The 26,458-nt window shown below is 46.2% G+C and overlaps 1 protein-coding gene across 1 annotated transcript; it reads right to left on the minus strand.

Annotated features, from left to right (window-relative positions):
- Window positions 1–901: 901 nt before the first annotated feature.
- Window positions 902–11,778, minus strand: MPI (mannose phosphate isomerase). The gene is made up of 8 exons (XM_044659109.1): window positions 11,729–11,778; window positions 6,858–6,985; window positions 5,698–5,895; window positions 4,742–4,883; window positions 4,110–4,292; window positions 2,864–3,037; window positions 2,006–2,214; window positions 902–1,708 (listed from the first exon to the last, which is right to left on the minus strand). The coding sequence occupies exons 1-8, from the start codon at window positions 11,742–11,744 to the stop codon at window positions 1,490–1,492; spliced, it is 1,269 nt and encodes a 422-aa protein (XP_044515044.1). The 5' UTR covers window positions 11,745–11,778; the 3' UTR covers window positions 902–1,489.
- Between the last annotated feature and the right edge of the window lie 14,680 nt (window positions 11,779–26,458).

Raw genomic sequence — 26,458 nt, forward strand, 5'->3', positions numbered from 1 at the left:
GTAGAGGAGGGGGGGACTGTCACCATGAGCTCTCCAGAGTTGAAAGATGTGGACCTTTGAGTCCTAAGAGGATGATCTGTTCCTCTCTGCAGGAAATGGGAAAGCTGGCATGCTTCTCACTTGTGGCTACAGTCCCAGCAGCTGCTGACCCTGGGAGATGCCACTTCACCTGGTTTGACACACTCTTAAGCCCTTTATAGAGGGGTAAGCTGGCATGGGGTCCAGACCTGTGCTTTCACTAGTACAGGAAATCTCATCTACAACAGGTTGGTGTTTTGCCCTGGTAGCTCAGCCAGATCTTGTGAGCTGAGGCCTGCTTGTTCATCCCTTGTACCACAAGGCTGTGGTATCACAAAAGCCACCAAAGCTAGAGATCTATTTGGCTTTTCCTCTTCTAGCCATTCCTCATTCTCCACCCCGTTACCCCTCCAGCTAACAAGGGCCTCACTCCTGACCCACAGTGCTCCTCTGTCAGGGCCTTGGATCTAGTCACCTCAGATGTCTTTAGTTCAGCCTGGGGAATGTGAGCCCGAATCTCCTGGTGGCCCACTCTTTCTTGAATATCTACTGACTGGGCAGCTAGAGCTTCTGAGGCAGGAAAGAAGCAGTTCCCTAGCATGAGGTCCAGCACTTGTTGGACTTTACGAGAGATCTGAAGGCAAACTCTTGTCATTTCTGGCATCTTGGAAAGTAAAAATCCCCATTCTGTCATCCCCTGGCTAGTAGGCCATGCACCTGCCAGCTCTGGCATCTCTGCCGTGAGAGCTGAGATAACCTCCTGGGGAGCCACCTCTTAACTCTAGGCAGCTCTGTAAAATGCCAATTTGAACTGATAAAAGTTCCTCTTGTGGGAATTTCAGTTCAAAATCCAGATCACACAATCAGAAACACCAAAGTGAGCTAGTGTGTCAACTCAACAAATGCTTGTTGGAAGCCTGTCAGGAGCAGAGCACTCTAGCAAGCATTGGAGGGGGACAGCAAGTGTTACATACAGCACTGCCACTGAGCCTGCACCTCCTTCTCCAGAGGGCTGTGGAGAAACCATACATCCCCGCCTCATTGGTCTGCTGATGGCCCTGACCACAAACCAGATTGCTGCCAGCCCAGCACTAGCCTCTCTACAGAAAAAAAGCCTGAGGCTAATCAGAGGAAGGTTTCTGGCAGTCTCTCTGTGCCACATTATGTCCCAGACTCCTGCTGGCCTTGGTAAGAGACTGGCATTAACACCTAGCATGCTAAACATGGGAAGGGCAGAGGGCCAGCACCTTTGGGGGGAGTGCTTTAAGCATAGCTATGCGGGCCCCTTCCACCCATGTAGAACAGGTCCCTTCCCAGCTCCTCCGGATGTACCAGAGAACTCTGGAGCGAGGTTAAGGAACACTGGGATACTTCTGCCTGCTTTCTTGCAGCTGCTCACACACACAACAGGGGCTGACTGGAAAGCACAGAGCTAAGAGTGGCGAGAGTGTGGCAGGCAAGAAGAGGATGGCTAGAGCAGACAGCAGGCTCGGAACATCAGCATGTCTTCCTCTGACTTGATTTCTATTGAGAGAAGCATGTTAGCCGGCATGAAGAGTATGGTGCCACGCTGCAGGAGGAGCTCCTGATCGGTGTCTAATGACCGACTCACCGCTCTTCCCTTCACCACCAGAAGGATGCTGGCTGACTCCAGTGTGCTAATGGAGTAGAAATGATTGGTGGAAGGTACCTGCAGGGAGAGAGACATGTGGAACCAAAGGAAGAGTGCAGGGGGGACCTGCCTCTGCCCCAGCTTCCTGTGCTGCTGTCCATTGTTCCCAGGCTCCTTGTGGGGATGTGCTGAGCCCAGCCTGGCTGCCTAGGAACAAGCTTTACCGAGATGAAAAAGAAAACCCAGGACGACCACTCATTCCTCTACAAGTCTGACCCTGCCCACTGGCTGCACTGAGGGGCTCCCCCCTGCTCCCTCCTCATTGTATGCAGCCTCTGACCTTGGGATGCCAGAGGGCACTGCCCTGGAGCTCACCAAGATCTTTAGAACCGCAAATTCAGGTACAGGTGGGTTGTAGATGGAAACACAAGAGTCTATTTCATCAGGCACCGAAGGAAAGAGTTTGGCGCTGCTTGGGGCTGACGTGTAGTCAAGCATGTCACAGAGGGTCTCCACGTCAATGAACTTGGGAGTCAGGCCAGCCCGCACGGTGTTGTCTGAGCATGCCATACATTCCACACAGTCTAAAAAGGGGTAGACACGTTGGTCGGTCTACTTGAGCTCCCCTACCCCTAGCCTTCCCCCCACAGAAAGGGTCCCCCCACAAAGATTCCCTGACCGCCACATTGGGCCACACTCGAGCAACATTTCCTCTTGAGATCAGTAGCTATTCCTAGGACGTCCAAACCTTGAGAGAAGCTGCCTCTTCTCCTGTGTCCTATAAGGAATTACTCAAGGGAAGTGTTCACTAAGATAGGCCCTTTACTATCCATCTCTGCTTCAGCTCCATGTTTAACCCTCCCCATTTTAGGGAAGAAGTGTCAGACTTGGGGGGCCCCACAGCCCAGTGTGGCCAGAATCAGATTAAAATGGAATTAAGAAATGTTTAACAAAACAAAACTCAATATGCCATAGATGATGCTAATTTGTGGGTTTTAAGGCACTATGTGGCCTGCAGGAATCCATTTCTCCAAGTTTGACACCACTCTTTTAGGGGATCTAAGTCAAAGCGATCCTGAGAAGGCATTGGGGAGACATGAGGTAGGCCCTATGAGAAGCGAGGCATAGTTTCCTTTGAATAGACAGCTGAGATAGAGGGTAGAAGAATCTGCACATTCCTAACTAATCTTGCTGAGACCCTAAATTGTGGTCCATCCACCTGGCCTCCCTCACCTCCATTCAAATAGGCATGGGGCACATTGGCTCCCAGGAAGATGGCCTCCCCTGGCTCTAGCTTCACCAAGTTGAGGAAGTAGATGACAAAGCAGCCGATGTCTCCAGGATACTGTTCATGAAGCTTCAGGAGGAACTCCCCGAGACTCTGTGTCACATCTTTGCCTTCTGCCACTGGATGAGAAGAGGAGCAGGTCAGAGGCCATGGACCTTCCCCAGTGCAAGCCTCACTCTTCTGGGCAGTAAACTATAGGCCTGTCGTGTCCTCCCCATCCCACCCCAGCTTGAAGAGTTTACTCTGGAGAACAGGTGACAAGAAGCTTTGAATGATCACCTGCCCTGTGTGAGGCGTAAGCCTGGTCCAGATGTCTCTAGAAACTGTAGTAACATTGGACAGCACAAGAGAAAGTTGAGAAGGTGGGGCTTCCTGGACTGCTTTAAAATGAACAGCATCCCACTTTTATAGACCAAGTGGTCTTGAGCAAGTCATTTAACCCGAGCCCTGATTTCCTGTTAAATGGAAATATTGCTGGCAGTACTCCAACTCCACAAAGTTGTCAAACGTGAGACAGCAAAGTTAGCTGTTTCTCTGGGTGGGGAGAGAGTCAAGGAAGCCTTGGGAGAAAGATTTCCAAAGCCATAAGGTAGAAAAGACCGGAAGGGACAAAGATATGTTCTGTCCATGAGAACACCAGCCTGGCTGCCCCTGAAGAGGGGCTCTGGGCGAGTGCCTCCAGTACTCTGTCCACTAAGTATGCGATTCTCTGGGCTTGTGCTGGTCTCTTGTTAGGACTGGACTCTATCCGGAGCTCCCTGAGGGAAGGAAGGACCAGAGCTTGGCTCCTCCAAGGCACGGCTGAGCACAAGAAGGTCTTAAGGCTTGTTGATGGATTCCTATGGAGCACTAGACCTTTTTCCCCTTCCTCTGTGGAGGGGGTAAAAAGGCTGATCAAACAGTGGAAAAATCTGTCTTAACTAAATTTCTAAGTACCTTAGAATAATTCCAATTAAATGTTACCTTGAAAGTTCCGGCATGTTCAGTGAAGATGCAGCAATTCTTGCTGAAGATAAAATACCAAAGAGCCGGTGCCCGCCCCAAATTTGGTTTCACTCGGTGTACCCCAAGGGGAATAAAGGACAAGGATCCCACTATAGCATCCCAGGTTCTCCCCCAGGATAGTAGAGAGACAGAGAATTGGCTGATCCACGACGCAAGCCGAGCCCACAACCCCAAAGCTATCCCTACCTTCCTGAGAGATGCGCTTCACCAAGAGATTGAGCTGTTTCTGAAAGATGGCCTTTTCACTCTTCATCATTTTGGTGAAGCAGAGCTTAAGGGCAGAGGAGGAAGCCTTGGGGTCCTGGCCCATGCTCTGTTTCAGCTGTTCCACTGCTTCACTGCCAATCAGAAACTGTAGCTCTGGCACCTCTGTAGGAAGATGGGGGAGAGGGGGAGGTCTGACCCCAGAATTGGACCAGGCCCTCCCACCCACCCTGGGAGTAGCAAGGATAGCGTCCCCCAAATCCTCATGACCTTAGGACTGTTGGCTAGCCCACGGTCTCCTTCCCAGACCTCCCTGCTCCTGGGGATCATCCATCCTCAGCTCCAAAGGAAGAGTGCCCCATTCTTCCCTCACAGCCTCCCCAGAAATCCCCACACACAGCTGACCGAGAGCCACTTCACTAGGCTGCAAATCAGTCATAACTATCCCAGGATTGGTGGCAGGTAACATCCTATCTGAAAAGCTCTTGTCTTCAGAATGGAGTTTACAAATATTTTAGAGGCCCTCAGGATGCTGCCCTCAGGTTCCCAGTGGTCACCCTTTCCTCCACAGCCCCAGGCCCACCCTATTGGTCCATGGCCCAGCCTGTCCTTACTCTGAAGAAAGTCCACAATCTCCTGGACAGGCCGGAAGCCGCATAAGGCCTGGAAAGGGGTAAGGGCGATGGCCATCTCTGGCTTATGGTTCCCATCTGGGTAGTGCTGGGGGGCCCGGGAATGAAGCTTCTTTGCCAGTTGCTATGAAGGAGTCGGGGAGACAAAGACAGCAGTGAACATTAGGGTCCCTATCTGCCCCCGGCCATAGGGCGCCTCACCTGTCACTCCCAAGTGCCACAGGAGAGAATCTCCATCTTGGTCATTCCCAAACCTCGGCTCATCGCAGGGCACCCCCCTCCCCTTAGGCATACTCTGAATGTCAGTCCAACCCCAGCACCATTTGCCCTGCCTACTTTCCTTTCAGGGTACCAAGGGCTGGCTTCTGGGATAAGCTCAGCACATGGCCAGCCAAACGCCTTGATCTACAGTGCCGTCTCCTGCAAGCCCATGAACTGGCATCTAAGCCTCTGGGATGGCATGCTATCACCCTACATAGGCTACTGCCCCCAGCTGACTGCAAGACTCTGGGATGATATGGGGACACGGGGTTCCCCTGCCTAGTCTGAGAGCCAGGAAACCCAAGTTCTGGTTCCTGCTCCCCCACAAGCTAATCATCTCGTAACTAGCCCTCAGCGGCCTCTGTATATATAATGAGGGCCCTCTCACTGTAAAGGGGACTTCTCAGGTCCCTTCCAGCTCTGACGTATCAGCAAAAAAATCATCTTTTACGTCCTTTAGGAAGAGTGCTGGGCTAGCTAAGGACAGCTGCAGGGCAGCTACATAGTCCGAGCCTGGCCCCAAGAGAGCCTAACCGGGAGTTGTCACATAACTCTGGGCTCGGCTCTGGCTTGGACGAGAAAGGGTGAGGCCCTGAGTGCCAGGCTGCTGAAGGGGGGACAAAAGGAAATTTTCCTCTTTCCCCCTATCACCCCAGGCCCCTGTGCTTATCTTCTACCTTATTGGGATGTGCCTGGATGGAAAGAGCTGTGTTGACTGACAGCACTTTGAAGAGGAAAGGCAGATCTCTGTAGTCTTCCTTGACCTTGTATCCCAAACTGTTTAAGTTCTGGCTGATCCACTGGCCCAGGGTCTTCTCGTCGATAGAGCTGTCAGCAATCAAAGCATCACCGCGGGGGTGGGTTCCCATCCACAGCTAAGCAGGAGAGAATCATTAGACAGAGAAGGGGATGGCGAGTACTGCTTGGAGGAGCAGCCCCTACCCCAATCCCATGCAGGCTCCAGAGAAAATCAAAGCTTGATTTCCTATTGGATTCCATTCTGAAATGGATTCTCCTCCAGAACGGCCAGAGCTGGGTTTCTCTGTCTCTGGGTTAACTTTAGAAGTTCAGTTTTCCCTCTCCAAGTTAGATTAAAATTCAGCTGTCCCACAAATCACCTCACTACAAAGAAACGTATTGTCTCTGTGCCTTACTGCCTGTGTTCAATGAAGGGAGATCTGTTATCTTGTTAACAAGTCTGGGAAGACACAGGCGGTCAGTCTGATCTCGGCAATGCTGGCTGTCTTCTACAAAGTCTGGACTGTGGACACTGTGTGACTAGTCACGAAGGAGGAGACCACCAGAGAGCTTTCCACAGCAACAAAATGGAAGGAGAGCTGTTGCTCAAGCTCATATAGCTTATAAATTCTCTGGAATTCAGTTTAGATTGTTCAACTTGACCTCATAGGGAGACAGACCGAAGGGGCCAAATGTTAGACACTTGACAGTTTAGTATTCATCAGCTGGGACTTTCAACCCCCTCCCCAACTTCCCCTCCTGTTTTTCTTGTCCAACTTAAGCCTCAGAATTGAGAAGGGAATCACTGACTGCTATGAGTTTTAAGAAAAACAACACTCATCTTCTGCTTATCATTCTTGCCTGCTATGTATAGAGAACTTTTCAAACCTCCTGTTTCTACTGACAGAAAACCTCTCCTGCTTGTGTGAATGCTGCCTTTGAACCTGTCTGTGAGCCCTGGGTGACAGGACTTCCATCCTATCACCTGCTACAGGGAGTGGCTAATGAGGAGCCGCTGATGGGCCCCTGGGCTGCTGAGGCTGCCTGGAGAATGGGAGCCTCTGCAGAGCTCCCATGGGCGAGGCAGGACCTTCTTTACCTCTGCATATGGCTTGTCCTCTTGGATTACGACCAGCGGGTCACTGCATGCCAACAGCTGGGCCACTTCACTGGAAAGGCCCATCTTCCCCCAGGCATAATGCTGTACTGGGCAGGACAGCAGGAACACTGCAAGGAAGAGCAGACGGTCAGCCCAGCCTCTGGCCCCTCCCAAACACCTGGGCTCCCAGGAAAGCACAACTATAAAGCTACTCTCACTTCCATTGTTAAAGACAGGGGCCCAATATGGCAGCAAAGTAAAGTGATCAATGTTCGAGGGGATGTGGTAAAACTGGGACATTAATGCATTGCTGGTGGAGTTGTGAATTAATCCAACCATTCTGGAGGGCAATTTGGAATGATGCCCAAAGGGCTTTAAAAGACTGCCTGCCCTTTGATCCAGTCATAGCACTGCTGAGTTTATATCTCAAAGGGAAAAGACTTGCACAAAAATATTTATAGCCATGTTCTTTGTGGTGGCAAAAAAATTGGAAAATGAGGCAATGCCCTTTGATTGGGGAACGGCTGAACAAATTGTGGTATCTGTTGGTGATGGAATATACTATTGTGCTCAAAGGAATTATGAACTGGAGGAATTCCATGTGAACTGGAAAGACTTCCAGGAAGTAATGCAGTGTGAGAGGAGCAGAGCCAGAACATGGTATACAGTCTGATACATTGTAGCACAATTGAATGTAACTGACTTTGCTACTAGCACCAACCCAGGACAGTCCAGATGGAATTGTGAGAAACAATGTATCCACATCCAGAGAAAAAACTGTGGGAGCAGAGAAACGCTGAAGAAAAATATATGATCAAGCACGTACTTTGATGGGGATATGATTGGGGTTTTGGCATTAAAAGATCACTCTACTGCAAATATGAACAACAGGGAAATAGGTTTTGAACCAGCAGAATCTAGCAGAACTGTTTGTCTGCTCTGGGAGGGGAAAGGGAAAAGGTTGGGGGAACCATGAATCATGTAACCATGAAAAAATTTCTAAATAAAAAAAAAAGGGAAAAAAAAGACAGGAGCTCTTGGACCCCTTTGGTGATCTGGTGAAGCCCATGGACCTTCTCAGAATGTTTTTAATGGCATAAAATACCCAGTATTACAGAAAAAAAAAAAAACCTAATTAGAGAAAGTGTTCCAAATCTCTAATAATTAGAGAAATGCAAATCAAAACAACTCTGAGGTATCACCTCACACCTAGTAGATTGGCTAAAATGAAAGAAGGGGAGAGTAATGAATGTTGGAGGGGATGTGGCAAAAGTGGGACATTAATGCTTGCTGGTGGAGCTGTGAACTGATCCAGCCATTCTGGCTGGCAATTTGGAATCATGCTCAAAGGGCTATAAAAGAATGCCTGCCCTTTGATCCAGCCATACCATTGTTGGGTTTGTACCCCAAAGAGATCATAGATAAACAGACTTGTACAAAAATATTTATAGCTGCGCTTTTTGTGGTGGCAACAAACTGGAAAATGAGGGTATGTCCTTCAATTGGGGAATGGCTGAACAAACTGTGGTATATGCGGGTGATGGAATACTATTGTGCTCAAAGGAATAATAAACTGGAGGAGTTCCAGGCGAACTGGAGAGACCTCCAGGAACTGATGCAGAGCGAAAGGAGCAGAGCCAGAAGAACATTGTACACAGAGACTGATATACTATGGTAAAATCGAATGTAATCGGCTCCTGTACCAGCAGCACTGCAATGACCCAGAACACCTCTGAGGGATTTATGGTAAAGACGCTACCCCACATCCAGAGGAAGGACTGCAGGAGAGGAAACATATAAGAAAAACAGCTACTTGAACGCATGGGTTGGGATGGACATGATTGGGGATGTGGACTCGAAACTACCACACCAATGCAACCACCAACAATTTGGAAATAGGTCTTGATCAAGGACACATGACAAAATCAGTGGAAATGTGCATCAGCCATGGGTGGGGGGAATGTGGGGGGTGAAGGGGAAAGTAGGAGCATGAATCATGTAACCATGTTAAAAATGATTATTAATAAATGTTTAAATTAAAAAAAACCTAATTATATTGAAACAGTTTTCAAAATTGTTTTTTCCAATAAAGTTCAGAATCTAGGTCAAGGACCTCTGATTTATGAGAAACTAAAACCCTGCCTCACAGCCCCAACCCATTAAACCAGTGATGTTCTGGGGTAAAAGGTCCCTGCCAAGAAGAGCAAGAATTCCTCTCTGTCCTCCGGGGCTCCCCAGTAAAACACTCAGCAAACTCACCAGTGTCCCACAGATGTGACAGGTGTGAGCAACTGTGGCTGTAGTTTGAGTGCTGTAGCTCTGGACAGGGCATGATTAGTAACTGAGGAAGGGTTCCCATTCATGCCCTTGCACACAAGTCCCAAAGCCCTCTTCACACACTAGTGGAAGGTGCCTAGACTCAGAATCCAGCTCTGGCACAACTTCCCCATCCCTGACACATCCCTTTGATCCTTTACCTGAGCTTCAGGCTCCTTCTCTCTACAATGAGGCCCTTCTAGCTCCAGGATTCTGTGATCATCATAATCTCGGTTTACCTTGTTCCTTCTGTCATGTTATTTTTCCTCCAGCTAGGCTATGGGCTCCTAAAGGCAGAACCCCCTTCTCTCCTTGTGCTTCCCCCATCCCCACCCCAAGCAAAGCCTTGCAAGAGGCAGAGCACAGACAAGACCCTCCATTGCTGGAATGACTTGTATAAGGAAAAGGATTCCTGTGTCTGTGTCTGTTAATGTGTTCAGGGTGTGCTTCCTTGTTCCTAGAACCTTTATTTAAAAAAAAAAAATTATCATTTGTGGCAGTTAGGTAACCCAAGGGATAAAGCACCAGACCTGGAGTCTGGAGGACCTGGGTTCAAATGTGGCCTCATTCTAGCTGTGTGATCCTGGGCAAGTCATTTAACCCTGACTGCCTAGCCCTTGCCACCTTTCTGTCTCAAACTGACACTAAAACAGAAGGTAAGGGTATAGAAAAAAAAATTGTTCTTTTGTTTTTGAGCAAGGCCAGTGAGTTTGCTGAAGAGCTGGCCTGAGTCAGGAAGACCTAGTCCTGCTTCTGTCCCTACTGTCTTTGTGATCCTCAGTGCCTCAGGCAGCTCTGGCAGCCTCTGAAGCTGAAGAGAAGGTACTATCTGCATCAGTAGAGGAAGGTCCTCCTCCTGGAGTGCTCTAAACCGTGACATCATAGAGGCCCCCCCCCACCCCGTTTCCTGGAAATGTTTTAAGTGGAAGCGGATACAGCCTACCAGGGACTCTGTGGACATCCCATAGAGACAGGCCTTATAGATCTTCCTCCCACAGTTCACTGTGGCCTCTGTTTACCCTTCCGACCTTATCTGACAGAGCCTTCCACTCAGATCACGCAGCCGCCACGTGTCCCGGGCTGCACCTGCCCACAGCTGCAGGGCCTTTCAGCTCGGTCTGGTCAGACCAACCAGCCCTTAGGAAGCAGCTGCGGCGCCCAGCACACTCCGGAGATGTTTGTAGAAGGCATGAAGGCAGCTCAGACCCTGCCATTCCCCACCCTGGACCTACCTGTACTCAGACCGTTCCTGGGTTTGGAGTGCCTCCCTCCCCCCCCCCCCCCCCCCCAATCCCTCTCAAATGGTTTCTTCCGGGAAATAACACCCAACGGGTCTAATGTAGTCTGGGACCTTCCTGGACTGGCACTGCTCTGCCTGTGGGGGGGGGTCTATCCGTGCTGGCAGCCCCCTATTTAAAGACTCGCCCCTCGGATGGCCCTCCAAGCAAGAACCAGCCTATAAATAAATACTTCTGAACAAACTGCCAGGCGAGGTAGGGTGGCCTCAGAACTAGGAAGGCTGGGGTCCAAGCCCCTCCTTGAGGCTCTCGTGGCAGCAGGGCCTCCAAAGTCCCTCTCCGATGCCCAAATGCCTCCAGTCTCATGCCTCCACTGGGGAAGACCCAGCCGGCTGGGGGGCTCTCTGCACTATTCTCTCAAGGGAACCACCCCCCAACAGTGTTTCTCCCCAGGGTAGCCTCTCCCTCAGGAGGCTTGGCCCGACCTGCCCGACCTGCCCGAGCCTGCAGCTGGCAGAAGGAAGCCGGTTCTAGGGGAGCCCAGGGTTTCTTCCCAGAAAATGGGGAACAGAGAGACTCAGACTGCCTTCTGTCTCCTCCATCCCCAGTGCTAAGCACACAGCAGGCGCTTAAGAAATGTTTATGGCTATCTGGGGTGATTCATTTAGCTGATTAACTCCACTCTGCGTGTGCGTCCCGTCTGATTCCAGCTCCCCAGCACCCCTGGGTCTTGTTCTAGTGCCACCCCGCCCCCACTTTGTGGAGTCTCGCTGCATCCCCAGCACTTAGCACCAGGCTAGGCACACAGTGGGCGCTTAATAAATCTGCACAAGACTTTAAGGTTCGAAAAGAGTGCCGGTATGACCCCTTTTTTCTTGATGAGGAAACTGAGGCAAGTGGGGGCGGAAAGGGGCTCTCCAGGAAGCGTGTGAGGCACAATCTGAACTTGGGTCCCCCTGCCTCTACCCTCAAGCTCTGAAAGCCGTATAGAGACCAGCTCCTGGAGATGACCTCCAGGGCTCCTTCAGACCCCACCGAGGCCAGGGGACCAGGTGCTGGCCTCGGAAGCGGGAGGGTCCGTTCCTAGCAGGGTGACCGTCTCCTTTCGGCCTGCCTCAGTTTCCCCATCAGTGCACAGAGGCGGCTGGATTCTCTCTAAGGCTCTGTGCACCTGAGAGTCCTAAACTCCCACCTGGAGAGAACAGAGACCAGGGCGGGGTAAAGGAACAGGGAGCCCCTGCCCTGAGTTGCTCGAGATCGGCTCAGTCCCGCTTACCCCCACCACCCTCAACCCCGCGCGCCCCGCCAGCAGGTCACCTCGATAGTTGGCCATCCTTGCTCCTGGCTCCCGGCACGTCTGGATTTCCCAAGCGCTGAGTGTTGCGTCATCAGCCTGAGCGCGAGGCCCCATGGGAAATGTAGTCCTGGCTAAGGGCTCAGCCCCGGAGACACGTTCAAAAGTGGGAGGGTGGAACAAGGAGAAAGAGAATGGAAAAAAGGAGGAAAGCGGGAAAAGGAGGAAGAAAATGGGAGGAGTAGGGAAGAAAGAGGAGGGGGAAAGGGAGGAGGGGAGGGAAAAAGGAAACGGAGGGGGAAGTAAGGAGAGGAGAGAGGAGAAGGGGTGAGGGAAGAAGAATGGAGAGAGGACAGAAGAAGAGGGTCACATCTTTGTCAGGTCACTGCAGCTTTGTGGGCCTCAGTTTCCTCATCTGTAAAATGAGGAGTTAGACCAGCTAACCTCTGAGGGCCCTTCCAGCTCTAAGTGCTTGGGATCATATGGACGTCCCAGGGTGGGGCAGCCTTGGGGAACCTGTACCCTGACCTGAGGGTTTCTGTTTGCTGAAAAGTACTTGTCTGGTGCCGTGAAAGAATCCTGGCTACCATTTATAAAGCACCTTGCAAATAGTGTTTCATTTGATCCTCACGACAGAATCTACCTTTCCTGGTTGTCGTGAGATAGTATTACTCCCTGTTTTACAGATGGGGAAACTGAAGAAGACAAGCGAAGTGACTTGCCCAAGGTCACAAAGCTGTCAGTGTCTGAGGCTTGAATCTAGTTGTCCCTGACTCAGGTCAGCGCTTTATCTACTGCGCCACCTAGTGGAAGTAAAAAAAAAAGGCTTGTAGTGCTTTCTACGTTCAAAGCACTGTCCAAAGTTTTGGGCGTGTTAATAGAAAGGCAATAGAATATTGTTTGCCTTCTCAAGAGATGGGAGAGGGAAAACATTTGGAAAAATAAATGTTAAAAAAAAGTTACATATAATTGGGAAATAGTTAACAAAATACAATTTTTTTTAATTAAAAAGAAAAGAAAGAGTCCCTCTTAGGAACTCGCAGCTCCCGGAATCAGGAAGTCCTAAGCGCAAAACCTATCCCAGATAAGGATTAGCTGTGTCACCCTGGGGAAGTCACAACTTGTCTATAAAACGGAAGTAATATCTCGCAGGTTGTTATGGATTCCAAATGAAATAATAATTGTAAGGCATTTTGCAAACTTAAATTGCTACATAAATGCTATTTTTATTCATGTTATTTTAACAGACGGGCAACATCCGTAGGAGGTTTCATCTTGCAGAAAAGGTCGGAACAACAAAAATATACAAAAGCCAGCCTGGGCAAGGCACAGAAACCATTTTCGTCCTTGCTACTCCCCCCGTCAAGATTTGGGGTAACCCGGTCCGCAGCGGAGGGGACTCAGGCAGCGGAAACCTAGCCGAAGCTAGATTTTGGTCTTCTAGCCGGGTTTCGTAAAACGGCTAACTGGGCGTTTCTTAAAGTGCCAGAGCGAGGCGGGCCCGCCCCATTTCTCCCCGCTGCGCGGATCCGCCCACCTGAGGAGTCTTCCCTTCCCCCATGATGAGGTCATGGGGGAGGAGCTGAGAACCCTGAGCCCACCTCCCTCATGAAGAAATTCGCCAAAGAGGCGGGCCGAATGATGCGCTCTCGGGCCAATCAGAAGGAAGACACACCTAGGTAATTAGCAGCCCTGGCTGTGGGACTTTGAAACCCTAGTAACTGCCTTGTCCAGCCCAAGCTGCTTCCTATTTCTCCCTCAGCTTTTCTTGTTAAAAGGGACTGAAGGAAGCAGATAAGATGGCTCCAGTGGGTTGAGAGCCAGGCCTGGAGATGGGAGGTCCTGAATTCAAATGGGGCCGCAGACACTTCCTAGCTTGGTGGCCCTGGCCAAGTCACTTAACTCCAACCGTAGCTCTTGCTACACTTGCCTTAGAATTGATACTTAAAGGGGCAGCTGGGTGGCTCAAGTGGACTGAGAGCCAGGCTTAGAGACTAGGGCGGTTCTAGGTTCAAATGTGACCTCACACACTAACTAGCTGTGTGACCCTGGGTAAGTCACTTAACCCCCATTGCCTAGCCCTTACCACTCTTCTGCCTTGGAGCCAAGATGGAAGGTAAGGGTTTAATGAAAAAAAAATTGATACTAAGACAGTATTGATGGAAAATAAGGGTTCAGAAAAATTAAATAAAGGACTGAACTGTCTCATTCAATCAATAATATACTCAGCACATCAGATGTGCTCAGCCCTCTGTTAAATAAACAATTTAGGAATACTTGTATGGAAATTTGTTATAACATGTAATTGGTAAAAAAAATATATATTAATAAATCCAATTTAACATTTAATTGCCTACTGTGTCCTAGGCATTTAGATTTTATGCCAGCCTTCAAGAAGCATTTATCAAGTGATTTCCCACCATTCCCTTAGACCAACTTTCTATTTTAAATCAAGCTAGACTACCTCCTCCCCCAAACCTTTCAAAATTCCCTGCTTCCCCAGCCTGTAGGGATCAATTCCATTCCCACCTCCTCTAGGAAGTCTTCCTTCCTTTATCAAATCCCCAGACTAAACCCACTTCTGGGTCTAGTTAGATGTGGGATGGGCTGCTGGACTGGCTCCCTCCATATCTCCTCTCTCCAAAGCCAGCTGAAGTTCCACCCTAGAATAAACAATCCACTCTCACTTATCTTCCACTGGGTGTAGTGAAAACCCTCTCTTTATCTGGAGTTGAAGGGTGGAATCTCAGCTCTTACTCATCACCCCATGACCATCCACAGAGCTTTCAGGCAGTAGTGGGGGGGAGGAAGCATCTTGCCCAGTATTGCTGAGCTGTCTTTTCCTGGGTATGTGCTTCTTTTTCTAATTTTTTTTTTTTAGCTCACCAACTTAATTTCAGATTCCTGATTCAGAGAAAAGTGAATAGTATAACTTTTTTTTTTAACCCTTACTTTCTGTTTTAGGACAGCAAGTTAGTAAGGGTGAGGCAATTGGGGTTAAGTGATTTGTCCAGGGTCACCCAGCTAGGAAATATCTGAGGTCACATTTGAACCCAAGTCCTCTAGACGGCCGGCCTGACTCTCTGTCCACTGTGCTACCCAGCTATCTGTTGTATAATTCTTAAGGTAGTAAATGGCTACTAGTAAGTCACAGTAGACATGGAATCTAGAAACCCCTAAATTTGTAGCCTAGTGAGATCTGATGACCCCCCCACACCCACACACACCAGTCTAGTTAGCTAGGAGGTAAAAGCCTTTCAAGTTCGACCTTGTCACATGAGAGTTTCTCGTTGAAAGTCCAACCTCACAAATCTCAGACTAACTACAGACCCTAAAGTAGTTTAGGTGGGGATGGCTAATCCTTTCAGATGTCATTTTTGTTACCCTTGTGAAGTCAATCAACTATACTCTCCCATCCACAGTTCCCCAAGGGTATATAAATTCCTCAAATTCTTTTGTCCTTTGGAGTTGTCATCTTATCCGGTGGCCCTCCCAGGAGTTCAGTGACCAGAGCTGGATTTTTAGGGCACATCTCTGCCAGGAAGCCTAATTTAGTGTTGAACTCCTCTCCATAATTAAAGAGTGGTTTTTCTATTTAATAGTTCTGCAGGGGTTTTTTTTTTCCAGTTTAATATCACTTAAGCTTGTTTGCCTCAGTTTCTTTATCTATAAAGGAGAAGGATCTGGCAAACCATTCTGCTATCTTTGCCAAGAAAACCCCAAATGGGATCAGTCACAGAAAGTTGGACATGACTGAAAAATGCTTGAACAAAAAGTAGTAGAATGAGGGCTTGAATGAACTGGGGAGATGCGCTCTAATCCACTCTGGGAATAGGAATCCCCTGTATGTCACAGACAAGTTATAATTTCCCAGATGTTGATGACTCCTGACATCTTCAGATGAATCATATGTATAAAATAAGGCTTAGTGCAGTGCCTGGAACATAGGAAGCAAGTAACAAATATTTATTTCTTCCTCCCTTCCACCTTTGACTCTGGAAAGAATGCTGTCTCTGGTGCCAAAGGTCCTGGCTAAAAATTCTTCAGTCATTTACTATGTGTGTGACTTTTGACTTCAGTTCTTCAGAATTTTCCTGTTAAATAAGGGAGACAAACTAAATGGCTTCTATGTCCCTTCCAGACCATTGTTTTTTGGACCCCAGATTTCCTCCTCTTTTCCATGAAATCTCACTAGTCCCATCTGAACCCACTGACATGACACTGATTCTTCCCCACGATACCCCAAGCACCTGTATACAGAAATCTGCCGGGCTACAGCTCATTTAGAAAAAGAAAGTCTTCAGAGGTGATCTCCAAGCATTTCTGCAGTCTTTTTTTCACATCTGATCTCATCTCCTGGGATTGGCAAACCCTTCTTCTTCATCTTTGCCTCAGAGAATTCATCTTTCTAATCCAGAAAGATTCCCTAAGCAGAGATTCTTAAGCTGGGTTCTGAACTTTCACATTAAAAACTAACACAAAGTTTGGAAAATTATCTTGATATAATAACTGGTTTCCTTTTTGATTGTATTTTATTTTGTGCATTTAAAAGTAATATTTTGAGAAGGGGTCCAGCATCATCATAGTCCAGTGGCAAGACAAAAGTCCGGAGGGACCAGGGGGATATCTAAGAAATAGTAATGACCCATGCCTTCAAAGGATACAGTCTAACTGAGGAGACAAGTTACACACAGGAGATAAAACAGGTGAGATGCCTCCTCCAGAACTCTCCAGATCTCCCCAGTTATCAGTTCCCCTTACCTCCCAAATTATATTTATTCTGCATTTATTTTGTATTTATTTACCTATATATGCCATTCTCTCAGGAAAGATAGAAATTCCTTATAAAAGCATGATTTATTCTGCCCCCCACTAGCATGGTACCTGGCACAAAATAAGCATTCAGTTGTTGAACTGAATTTAATCCCATCTGACTAGGGGATTCCTGACTTCAGGTATGTGTCTCCTTCCATCCAGGGGGATTCCCTAAGCAAGGATTCTTAACCTGGGATCTATAAACTTTTGTATTTAAAACACAAAGACATTAGAGTTAGAAAACTGCATCTCAAAATTGGTTTCCTTTTTGGTGTATTTTATTTTGTGGATCTAAAAGCATTATTCTGAGAAGGGGTTTGCATAGGCTTCACCACATTGCCAATAGGATGCATGGCACAAAAAATATTTCAGAACCCCTGTGACTTAGAGAATCCAGGAACCTAGAGAGAGTCAGTGTCCATGTCCAAAGCTTAACCCTTGTAGAATCTGACCTTACCCCAAGCCTTAATACCCTCCCATCCTCTATCCCTCTCCTCCCTGATCTCTGCCAATGATCATTCTAGACCCTCCTCTACATCTTGCTTACTCCTCCAGGTTGTAAGAGGGAAATTTAGGGTATTTTATAGATATATATAAAACATGGCCGCCAGGAATCAGCAGTTCAGATTGATTCCATAATTAAATCAGACCCAAGTCAGCATCAGGTTGAGATAAGTTTATTTACAATCAGGAAGGTAAAAGTATAGGAATAAAGAGAAAGGGAGAGGCTAGTCCAGTCCTGGTCAGGCCTGGACGAGAGAGAAGGTTATAAGGCTAAATAAATGAAGCTGTAAGCCACAAGGCCTAACTATGAATGGGCTGGAACTAATTCCATTTACACAATCCCCCCTGATGATCATTTTGGGTGCCTAGTCACCCCAAGTGATCATTTTACACAAACATCTTATCCTCACAAAGGTCTTCTAACTACAATAGTTAGAGATAAGAGGGAAATGGAAAAGAGAGAAAGCAAAACCAATGTTTTGCTAAGCGCCATGTTGACAAGAAACCAATTGGGGGCAGTCCCCTATTGGCATAACATGTACAATTAAAGTAGCTGTTCAAAACCCATCAGTCCATTCATTAGTACCCAAAGTTCATTCTGGATCGCTCGATGCAACAAACCCCATCAGTTCAATCAATTGCAACCCAAAGTTCATTCTGGATCTCTTGATTAAACGTAGGTTCTTCAGGCATCTCTCTGCAAACAGTTCATTCTCTGGATTAAGGAATCAGCAAGTTTCTTTCCCTGAGAATTTTTCTCAAACAAAATCAAAAATTAAATCTTGGATATAATAAAAATATCATTAAATCTTGGATTTTATAAAAATACAATCCCCCCTGACGTGAGTATTTAGAAAGAAATACCCAGATCAGCTCAAGATATATAGTTGAGTCATGGGGTTGTATGAGTAAATTCAAAAGAAAAAGAAGGAAAAAAAAATCAAATAGAAGAAAATTGAAACTTTTGAAAAAGAAAGGCATTAAAATCAAAATCAAAATATCAAAAGCTATGTATATAAAATTTTTGAAGAAACAAAATAAAATTATAGCAGGCCCTTGTATTAGGGTCTAATCAAATATAATTTCCATCCTACTAGTCTGTAGGATACAATGCAATAATACTGCACTTACCCATTTGCAGCTAAGACTACAGGAAGTTGCCATTCTATAAGAGAGAAAAAAGGTCCAGATTTATATGCAAGGGAAGTGTCTGTCATTCCCTTTACTCTCAGGAGTATATGGGTGAGCCAGATGATAGCCAACCTGCGGTACCTGACTGGCAGTGTAGTTCGGAGAGTCCTACGTCTTAACATATGTTAAGCATCGCAGCTTCGATTCTTACACTGAGTTCAAGTCCTTAGTGTTGGCATGGGAGTACCTCAATCCCACCTGTATATGTGTGACTTCTTTAACCCTGTGCTCCTTGGCACTGTGCAGATGTTCTCATCAATCCCATTGGATTGGTCGGTCGGTCTTCATGACCTTGTGCTTTCCTTAGCACCATTAATGGCTCATGTGTTCCCTTCTCCTGAAATTAGACAGAAGCATTAATCTCAGTCCCATAACATTTAACAATACATGGCAAGTTCTTGGAGTCTAAACCTTGTGAGTAAGCAGTAATATTACAGCAAATATATATATTAAAATTATAGCATTGCAAAAAATAATGAAAAATTATTGATTATATGTACTCAAGTACAAGAAATGAGAAAAAAGACAAAAATATCAATTATTCTATTAAAAGATATTAGGAAAATCAATAAGAAAATTAAAATAAAATCAGGGAAAGAATCAAGACAAACCAATGATTCCAAAATTAGCATCCATTAGTCCATGAACTGTTATCTCCAATGCAGGTAACAGGAAACAGTCAATCAGGTTCAATAGAAGATGCCCTCTTTACATGTGAGCAATGAATCCAAGAGTCCTTTTCTCTGATCTTTATAGCTGTTGGGGTGGTTAGTAAAATTTCAAATGGGCCATCCCATGAAGGCTGGGTTGCCCCAGTGCGCTGGAAGTTCTTTATATACACTTTGTCTCCTGGGTTCAGGTCGTGAAGTGAAAAGTCTATTGGTCCTGCTTGTACTGCAGTTCCAGATTCATGGAGTTCACGCAGTTTGTGCTGCAATTCCTGTATATAGGAAGCAATAGAAGTATCTTCTCCTAATAGTGATGTATATGCAGGAGAAAAAGGTTTAGCCTGTATTGGAGGATGTCCAAAAAGTATCTCATATGGTGAGATGTGCATATCTCCCCTAGGTCTGCTTCTAAGATAAAATAGAGCTAGAGGGAGAATTTCAGGCCATTTTAGATGTGTCTCAGTACATAATTTGCCAATCATGGTTTTAAGTTCTCTGTTCATCCGTTCAACTTGGCCTGAGCTCTGGGGATGATATGGTACATGGAATTTGGGAGTTATCCCCAGACAGGAATATATTTCAGATAAAACTGAATCAGTAAAGTGACTCCCCCTGTCCGAGTCAATACGTGCAGGCAGACCAAAACGAGGAATGATTTCTTTTAAAAGCACCTTGGCAACAAAGGCCGATGTGGCTTGGGCAGTAGGAAATGCTTCCGGCCACCTGGTCAGTTGATCCATTATGACCAGACAGAATTTATATCGTCCAGCCTTTGGCATTGTTATGAAATCAATTTGTAGGTGCTCAAAAGGTGTGTAAGCTAATGGACGCTCACCAAAAGCCTTGCCACGAAAGGCGTGTTGGTTATATGCTTGGCAAGTAGGGCAAGCTGCACACACTTTAGAGGCTATAGTGGTTATGCCAGGAGCTATCCATACTCTCTTAACAGAGTCCACGATGCCCTGGGTACCAAAATGACCATTTTTATGAATAGATTGGCAAATTTGGCGATAAAAGTGTCTAGGGAGCAGGGGTTTTCCTTCAGAGGACACCCATACTCCATTTATCTGTTTAGCTTTAAATTTCTGCTTCCATTTTGTTACTTCCTTCTCATCATAGGAAAGTGATAAATTTGAGTCATCAGTGGTTGTTAATGTTAAAATTAATTCAGGCCCTTGTATATCTGCTAGCTTTGCAGCAGTATCTGCCCTTATTTCCCTTAGAGACAGGGTCAGTGCCACCTGTATGAGCAGAGCAGTGAACTACAGCTAGGGCTTTGGGTAGTTGGAGAGCAGAAATAACTTCATTAATAATTTTTGCATTAGCTATAGATTTTCCAGCTGAGCATTTGCTATTCCTGGAATTATTATTATTATGATTCCTGTTGTTATTTATATAGTTGGCTTTCGACTGGGTATTATTTCCGATTACTCTTAAGAAATTCTTAACAGTTCATCATTATATGACCCTTCTTCATAAAGAATTGGCAGATAATGGATTGATAGTTAGATTCTTGGAGAGAGGTTATCATCTCTCCTTTATTTTTCCTTTTTTCCTTTAGCATTTTAATTTCTGCTTTTAAAGCATCCAACTGAGTCAGTGTCTTCCTCATGTCTTTGTGCATGGCCCTTAAAAATATAAGATGCTACTTTCCTCAATTCCTCAAGACTCATAGATTCCCAGGTTGGGCAGTTAATTTTAAAACAGTCTTTGACTACTTTGCAGGAATTCTCAACAAATTGCCTACGTATATGTCTAACATCCTGTTCCATGGTTAAATCAAGGTCCAATTATATTTCTCCCACCTCAATCAGCCTGTCCATAAAATGGAAGGGAGTTTCATTGGTATGTTGTTTTGAATTTTGCCTGTCAGGTGTATCAGCACAAGCTTTCATGGCTGACAACAATGCCTCTCTGCCAATGCACAATTTTTTGTAATCTGGGATAGAATTGTAATCCCAGTTCGGATCCTGGAGGGGCCATTTAGGTCCTCCCTTGCCTTTCTTGTGATTGGCCCGAGAAATGATTCTTTCTTTTTCACCGACTGTCAGAAACTCATCTAATATATTTTCAATATCCTGCCAACTGGGGTCATAAGTTCGGAATATATTGTCTAATTTTTTTACAAGTAAGAATGGTTCTTTCTCAAAAGTGGGCATATTTTCTTTGAGTCTAGCTAAACCTTGAGAGTTGAAGGGTGTGTAGCGCCTTACAGGTACCAAGTCTCCTTCATTATTGAAAGTGGGTACTTCCCTTAAGGGAAATAGGCTTTGGGCTGCATTATCTGGCACTCCCACCTCTAGATTCCCAGCCTGGTAATTAGTGGCAAGGGGGGTGGGGGCAGAAGCAGGGACAGTGGGTGGGATGGGCTGAGGAGGGGGTGTGGCAGGATGGGCATCCCAGGCCAGAGATGATGAGGAAGTATGGAGAAGTAAGTCTCCCTTTTGGTGGAACTTCCTCCGTAGAAGTTTTCTCCTTCTTAAATGCTTTGCTCGGATTTTTTCAGAAGCCATCGGTTGCTCTTGGCTCTCCTCCATATTCTCCATTTTCTTCTCTATTTTACTCAGTCTCTCAGAGTTAGTGTCATCCAGCTTCTCTGGTAGTTTCTTTTTGGAGAGGTAAAGATAAACTATTTCGCCTACAATCAGTATTATCACACCTACACACAGTGCAAGAAACAGCCCTTGAAAAGTATTATCTGGGACTGCTCTTCCAAAAAAAAAAAAAAAAAAAAAAAGACACCATAGTCATTATTATACACTGGCTCCGGTGCTTTAAAGTCTGATGTTTGGTATTTACTGTATCAGTAACGGTTTGAAACCATCACATTCTTACACTAGTCAGTAGAGGTCACTAGTGGGTAAGGTCTTCCTTTTACTAAGGGTTGGGCTATAGTTGTATTGTTTTGGGTTAAGACTTCCTTTTGTTCCCGCCTAGCCAAGGACAAAGGGTATAGCCTGAGGCTGAGTACTAGAGATAAAGCTCTTAGAGGGTAGACTGGGCTTTTTGCCTGAGGCAGTTGGGAGTGTCTTTCAAAGGCTAAGTTTGGTTCTGGGAGGCTCTTTTCAGTGTTAAGTCTGAAAGATCTCTTTTCTTTAAAATTATGTGCCTTCTACTACCCTGGCGTTTTAAATTCTAGCTGGCCCCACCAGGCTTTTGCTTTTTCTAAAGAGTTTAAAACTAGAAATACAGTTTTGAAATAAAATAGAACCGAGTTAAAGCCTATTTGTAGCCTAAAAAAAGTTACTCTCCCTAAAAATCTACTAATATGCTAATTCTAGTGCCTCCTGCTTCTATTAGGCTGCTTTTAAACCTTATTCAGGTGTGCTCCTGGCCTGGCCAGGAGAACGGAGCAGTCCTTCCCAGGTGTGGCCAAGGCCAGCTAATAGGCTTATTTCGTTCCCTAAGACTAGGAAACAGCCTCCTAGCTGAATGTCCAGGGCCCTGGTTTTTCAGGAAGATTGAGGAAGTTCGAGACCAATGTGGTCAGCCAAAATGTAAGAGGGAAATTTAGGGTATTTTATAGATATATATAAAACGTGGCCGCCAGGAATCAGCAGTTCAGATTGATTCCATAATTAAATCAGACCCAAGTCAGCATCGGGTTGAGATAAGTTTATTTACAATCAGTAAGGTAAAAGTATAGGAATAAAGAGAAAGGGAGAGGCCTGGACAGAGAGAAGGTTAAAAGGCTAAATAAATGAAGCTGCAAGCCTCAAGGCCCAACAGCCAGATAGGCAGAGTTTAGAAGCGGCCCAGCAGGCCAAGGAAGTCAGCCTAACTTACTCACGTGACGCCACAGAGTGGAAGCGTTCTGTGGTCTCAGGAGGTCCTCCAGCACCGAGTTCAAAGCCGGAACTGCCTCCACAGGAAGTCAGTAACATACTTAAAGAGATGGTGTCTTTCCTCACTTCCCGTGGGTCCACCTCTAATTCAAATGGACAAATGGCAGCCTCTACACTGATTGGACTGCCCAAAGGGCCATCCCTTGTTCTTGATTTGCTACTTATTGTCACATGTGGGTAACTCGTCTCCCCTCCCCACTAAGGAAGGTGAGGATGACATCATTTCTATGCCTAGGTTTAAGTCTAACTATGAATGGGCTGGAACTAATTCCATTTACACAAGGTGTACCTCTACTCTGACTGCCTGTTCACCTACTGAATGGGAACCCCCATCCTCTGTGTCCAATGGAGATAGTAGAAGCCCCCTCTACTCCATTGTGTAAGAACCCAACTCTTTTTTTTTTAAACCCTTAACTTCTGTGTATTGGCTCCTAGGTACAAGAGTGGTAAGGGTGGGCAATGGGGGTCAAGTGACTTGCCCAGGGTCACACAGCTGGTACATGTCTGAGGCCAGATTTGAACCCAGGACTTCCCATCTCTAGGCCTGACTCTCAATCCACTGAGCTACCCAGCTGCCCCCTAGAACCTAAGTCTTAATGTAGATTCATCCCCTAACTGGAAGATATCTTTCAGACACACTAGTTGGTGCTGAATAAATATTTAGAAATGGTTTGTTGATAACTGACAAGCTGTAAGTCAGTCCATGGAAAGGGCAAGTGAGTGAGTTCCAGGCTGTTACAGGCTGTTACCCATTCCTCCTTGGACCCTGGCTCAGCCCTGAATTTACTGGGTCAGCAGCTCAGCTGTGAACTCTGCCTTTCGTGCAAGTTAGTCTGATATTTGATCCTTTGGTGGTTGCATGAGACAGAAGAGAAGAGTCAGCTGCAGAGGCCAGGGACTTTTCATGGGACTAACGTGCCTTATCTCAGAAAAGAAAGGGAACTTAATGCGAAGGCTTGGCATTTCAAGTTCTTTCCAAACTGCCTTTCTAGTTGTAGGCCAAATTGTTTTCTTTCCCACTACTGAGAAGCAGCACAGTGGCATAGATAGCTGGCTTTAGCATCCCAAAGAATTGTGTTCAAGTCCTGCCTCTCACACATACTGTCATTTAGTTTCAAATCTGCCAGAAACAACTTTATTTGGCTTAAAAGTAATGTGGATGCAAAAAGAAGATGTCCAAAGTGACCTAGTCCCTCTTGCTCTCCCAGAGAGAAATAACTCGTTACTCCTTTTAGGTAACTTTTATAGGTATTGAAAGAAAATTAAGTTATGTAACAATCCAGTTCTGGGCTAACATTCAGAATAGTTGAGTTCACTCCTTCTGGACCACTGTCATCCTTGAGAAACCAATGGGATCCCTCCCATGATTCTATATTGTGAGTCTAAGTTGAATAGAGGGGAAAGAGAATACCTCCCGTTAAGTGGAAGAAGATGCTTCTCATGGGAGAGCCCTGATAATAGGCCTTTTTTCCTTTGGTCCTGACCTAACAACCCACTCTTCCAAGAATTTTAGAAAGAGCTTTATAGAAAAATATTTCTTAATACTTGCAATTCTAAGACAGAAGATTGGCAAGGGTTGTCTGGACTACCACCATACTCCTAGAGACTGAGGCCTTGCTGTTCTCAGCTCCTTTCTCTTTTGCCCACTATTATCTGATCTCTTGTTGATTTCGACCAGTTAGCATCTCTCATATGTGCCCCCTTCTCCCCTCTGCCCAGGCTACTACCCTGGCCCAGGTCCTTATTCCCTCCCACCTGGACTACTACAAAAACCTTTTTGGGAGTGGGGAGGGGAGGTCTCCCTGCCTCAAGTCTCTTCTCATTCCAGCCAACCCTCTCCACTCAGCTGTTAAATTGTTCTTCCTAAAATGCATGTCACATCCCCCTCCCTGACCCCTAGCCCTGACAATTCATCAGGATCAAAAATAAAACCTTCTGTTTGGCATTCAAAGCCTTTCAAAACCTGGTCCCCTCTTCCTAGCTTTCCAGTACCCTTTCTATGTACTCTGGGATCTAGGGATCTCAGCCTCCTGAGACCCACTCTCAAAACTCCAGCTCTTCACTGGCTGTCCCCTGCACTTGGAATTCTCTTCCTCCTTTTCTTGGCTTCCCAGCTTTCTCCAAATTTCAGCTAAAATTCCACCTTCTGCTAGAAGTCTTTTTGGATCCTCCTTAAAATACTACTTCCTTGGAGGCCACTAGGTGGCTTAGTGAATTGAGAGCCAGACTTAGAAACAGAGTGGTCCTGGGTTCAAATATGCATCCAGACACTTCCCAGCTGTGTGAAATCACTTAACTCCCATTACTCAGCTCTTACTGCTCTTCAGCCTGGGAACCAATGCACAGTATCCATTCTAAAATGGAGGGTAAGAGATTTCAAAATTTAAAAAATGCTGCCTTTCCTCTTGATTTATCTCATTTTTTCCTGTATGTGTCTTGTTTGTACTGTGGTTTTGCCATATTGTTTTCCCATTGGGCTGTGAACTCCTTGAGAGCAGGGACTTTTTTCCTTTTTCTTTTTCCCCCCTGACTTTTCATTGTATTCAGAGTGCTTACCACAGTGCCTGGCACATGATCAGCCCTTTAATTAAGGCTTGACTTGACAAGTTCCCATTTCTGCCAACAATTTGTGAAGAACTTGGATGAATTACTTCCCTTCTTTTCTGGGCCTCAGTTTCCCCACCTGTGAGTGAATGAAACTAATCTTCAAGTGATTCAAACCATGAAAAACCAACCAACCTCAGGAAATATCAAAGTTTATCTTCACAACGGGTGAATTAAAGAAAAAAAAAACCGAGTTCTTTGCCTGGGTTTCTCTCTCTCTCACCTTTTCTCCTCCAATAGTTTGGTTGGTTCCCCACCCCCCTTCCCTAAACCTTGTATAATCATTATGTTCTTCTGCAGCTTCTGCTATTAAGTCCCCGAGAGGAACTGGGGTTTGGTTAGCGACTTCCCCAGGAAGGAAAGGAAGCAGACGTCCCTTTCCACAAAACCCTTTCCCCCATCTTCTCAATTTGCATCATTTAAAAAGCTCGGTTGGACCGGCTCCTAATAATACAATACTGATAGCTGCCTTTGTCTTAAGAGTATTAAATGGGCAAAGCTCTTTAGATCCTCACAGCAGTCCAGGGAGGAAGGTGCTGTGATATTCCTATTTTTTTATAGCTGGGGAAACGGAGGCAGAAAGAGGAAAAATCACTTGCCGGGGTCACACAGCTAAGCAAGTGTTTCAGGCTGGATTTGAACTCGGGGCTTCTGGAATCCAGTTCCAACGTTCTATCCACCGAATCACGTACAAGAAAAGGACAGTCTATACCACTTTGGAAGAGGATTAAAACCAAGGGAATATGGAGGTATTCATCGCTTCACCAGATTCCCGAGAAACAAATGCATAGCCTCAGTTTACAAATGAAGAAATTGAAGATCACATGACTAGGAAAAAGGCAGGGCTAGGATCTGGCCCCACGTGCCTCTTTACTCCCGAGTTCCCCGGTCCAGATTCAAATTACAGAGAAGTCACAAGTCCGGAGAAGGGGATGGAGGATGGGGGTGAAGGGGGAAAAAAAACCACACACACACACAAAACAAACCACAAGGAGGAACTGCGCACGCGCGGAACACATACTAGGGTAGGGAGGGCAGAGCCGAACGCAGTGAAGTGACAAAGCCCGTCCTCCCAGGCACGCATCGCGCCTGCGCACACACACGACTGCCTCCCGGAAGTGGCGGG

Source organism: Gracilinanus agilis, chromosome 2 (assembly GCF_016433145.1).
Source record: "Gracilinanus agilis isolate LMUSP501 chromosome 2, AgileGrace, whole genome shotgun sequence".
Taxonomy (NCBI): Eukaryota; Metazoa; Chordata; class Mammalia; order Didelphimorphia; family Didelphidae; genus Gracilinanus; species Gracilinanus agilis.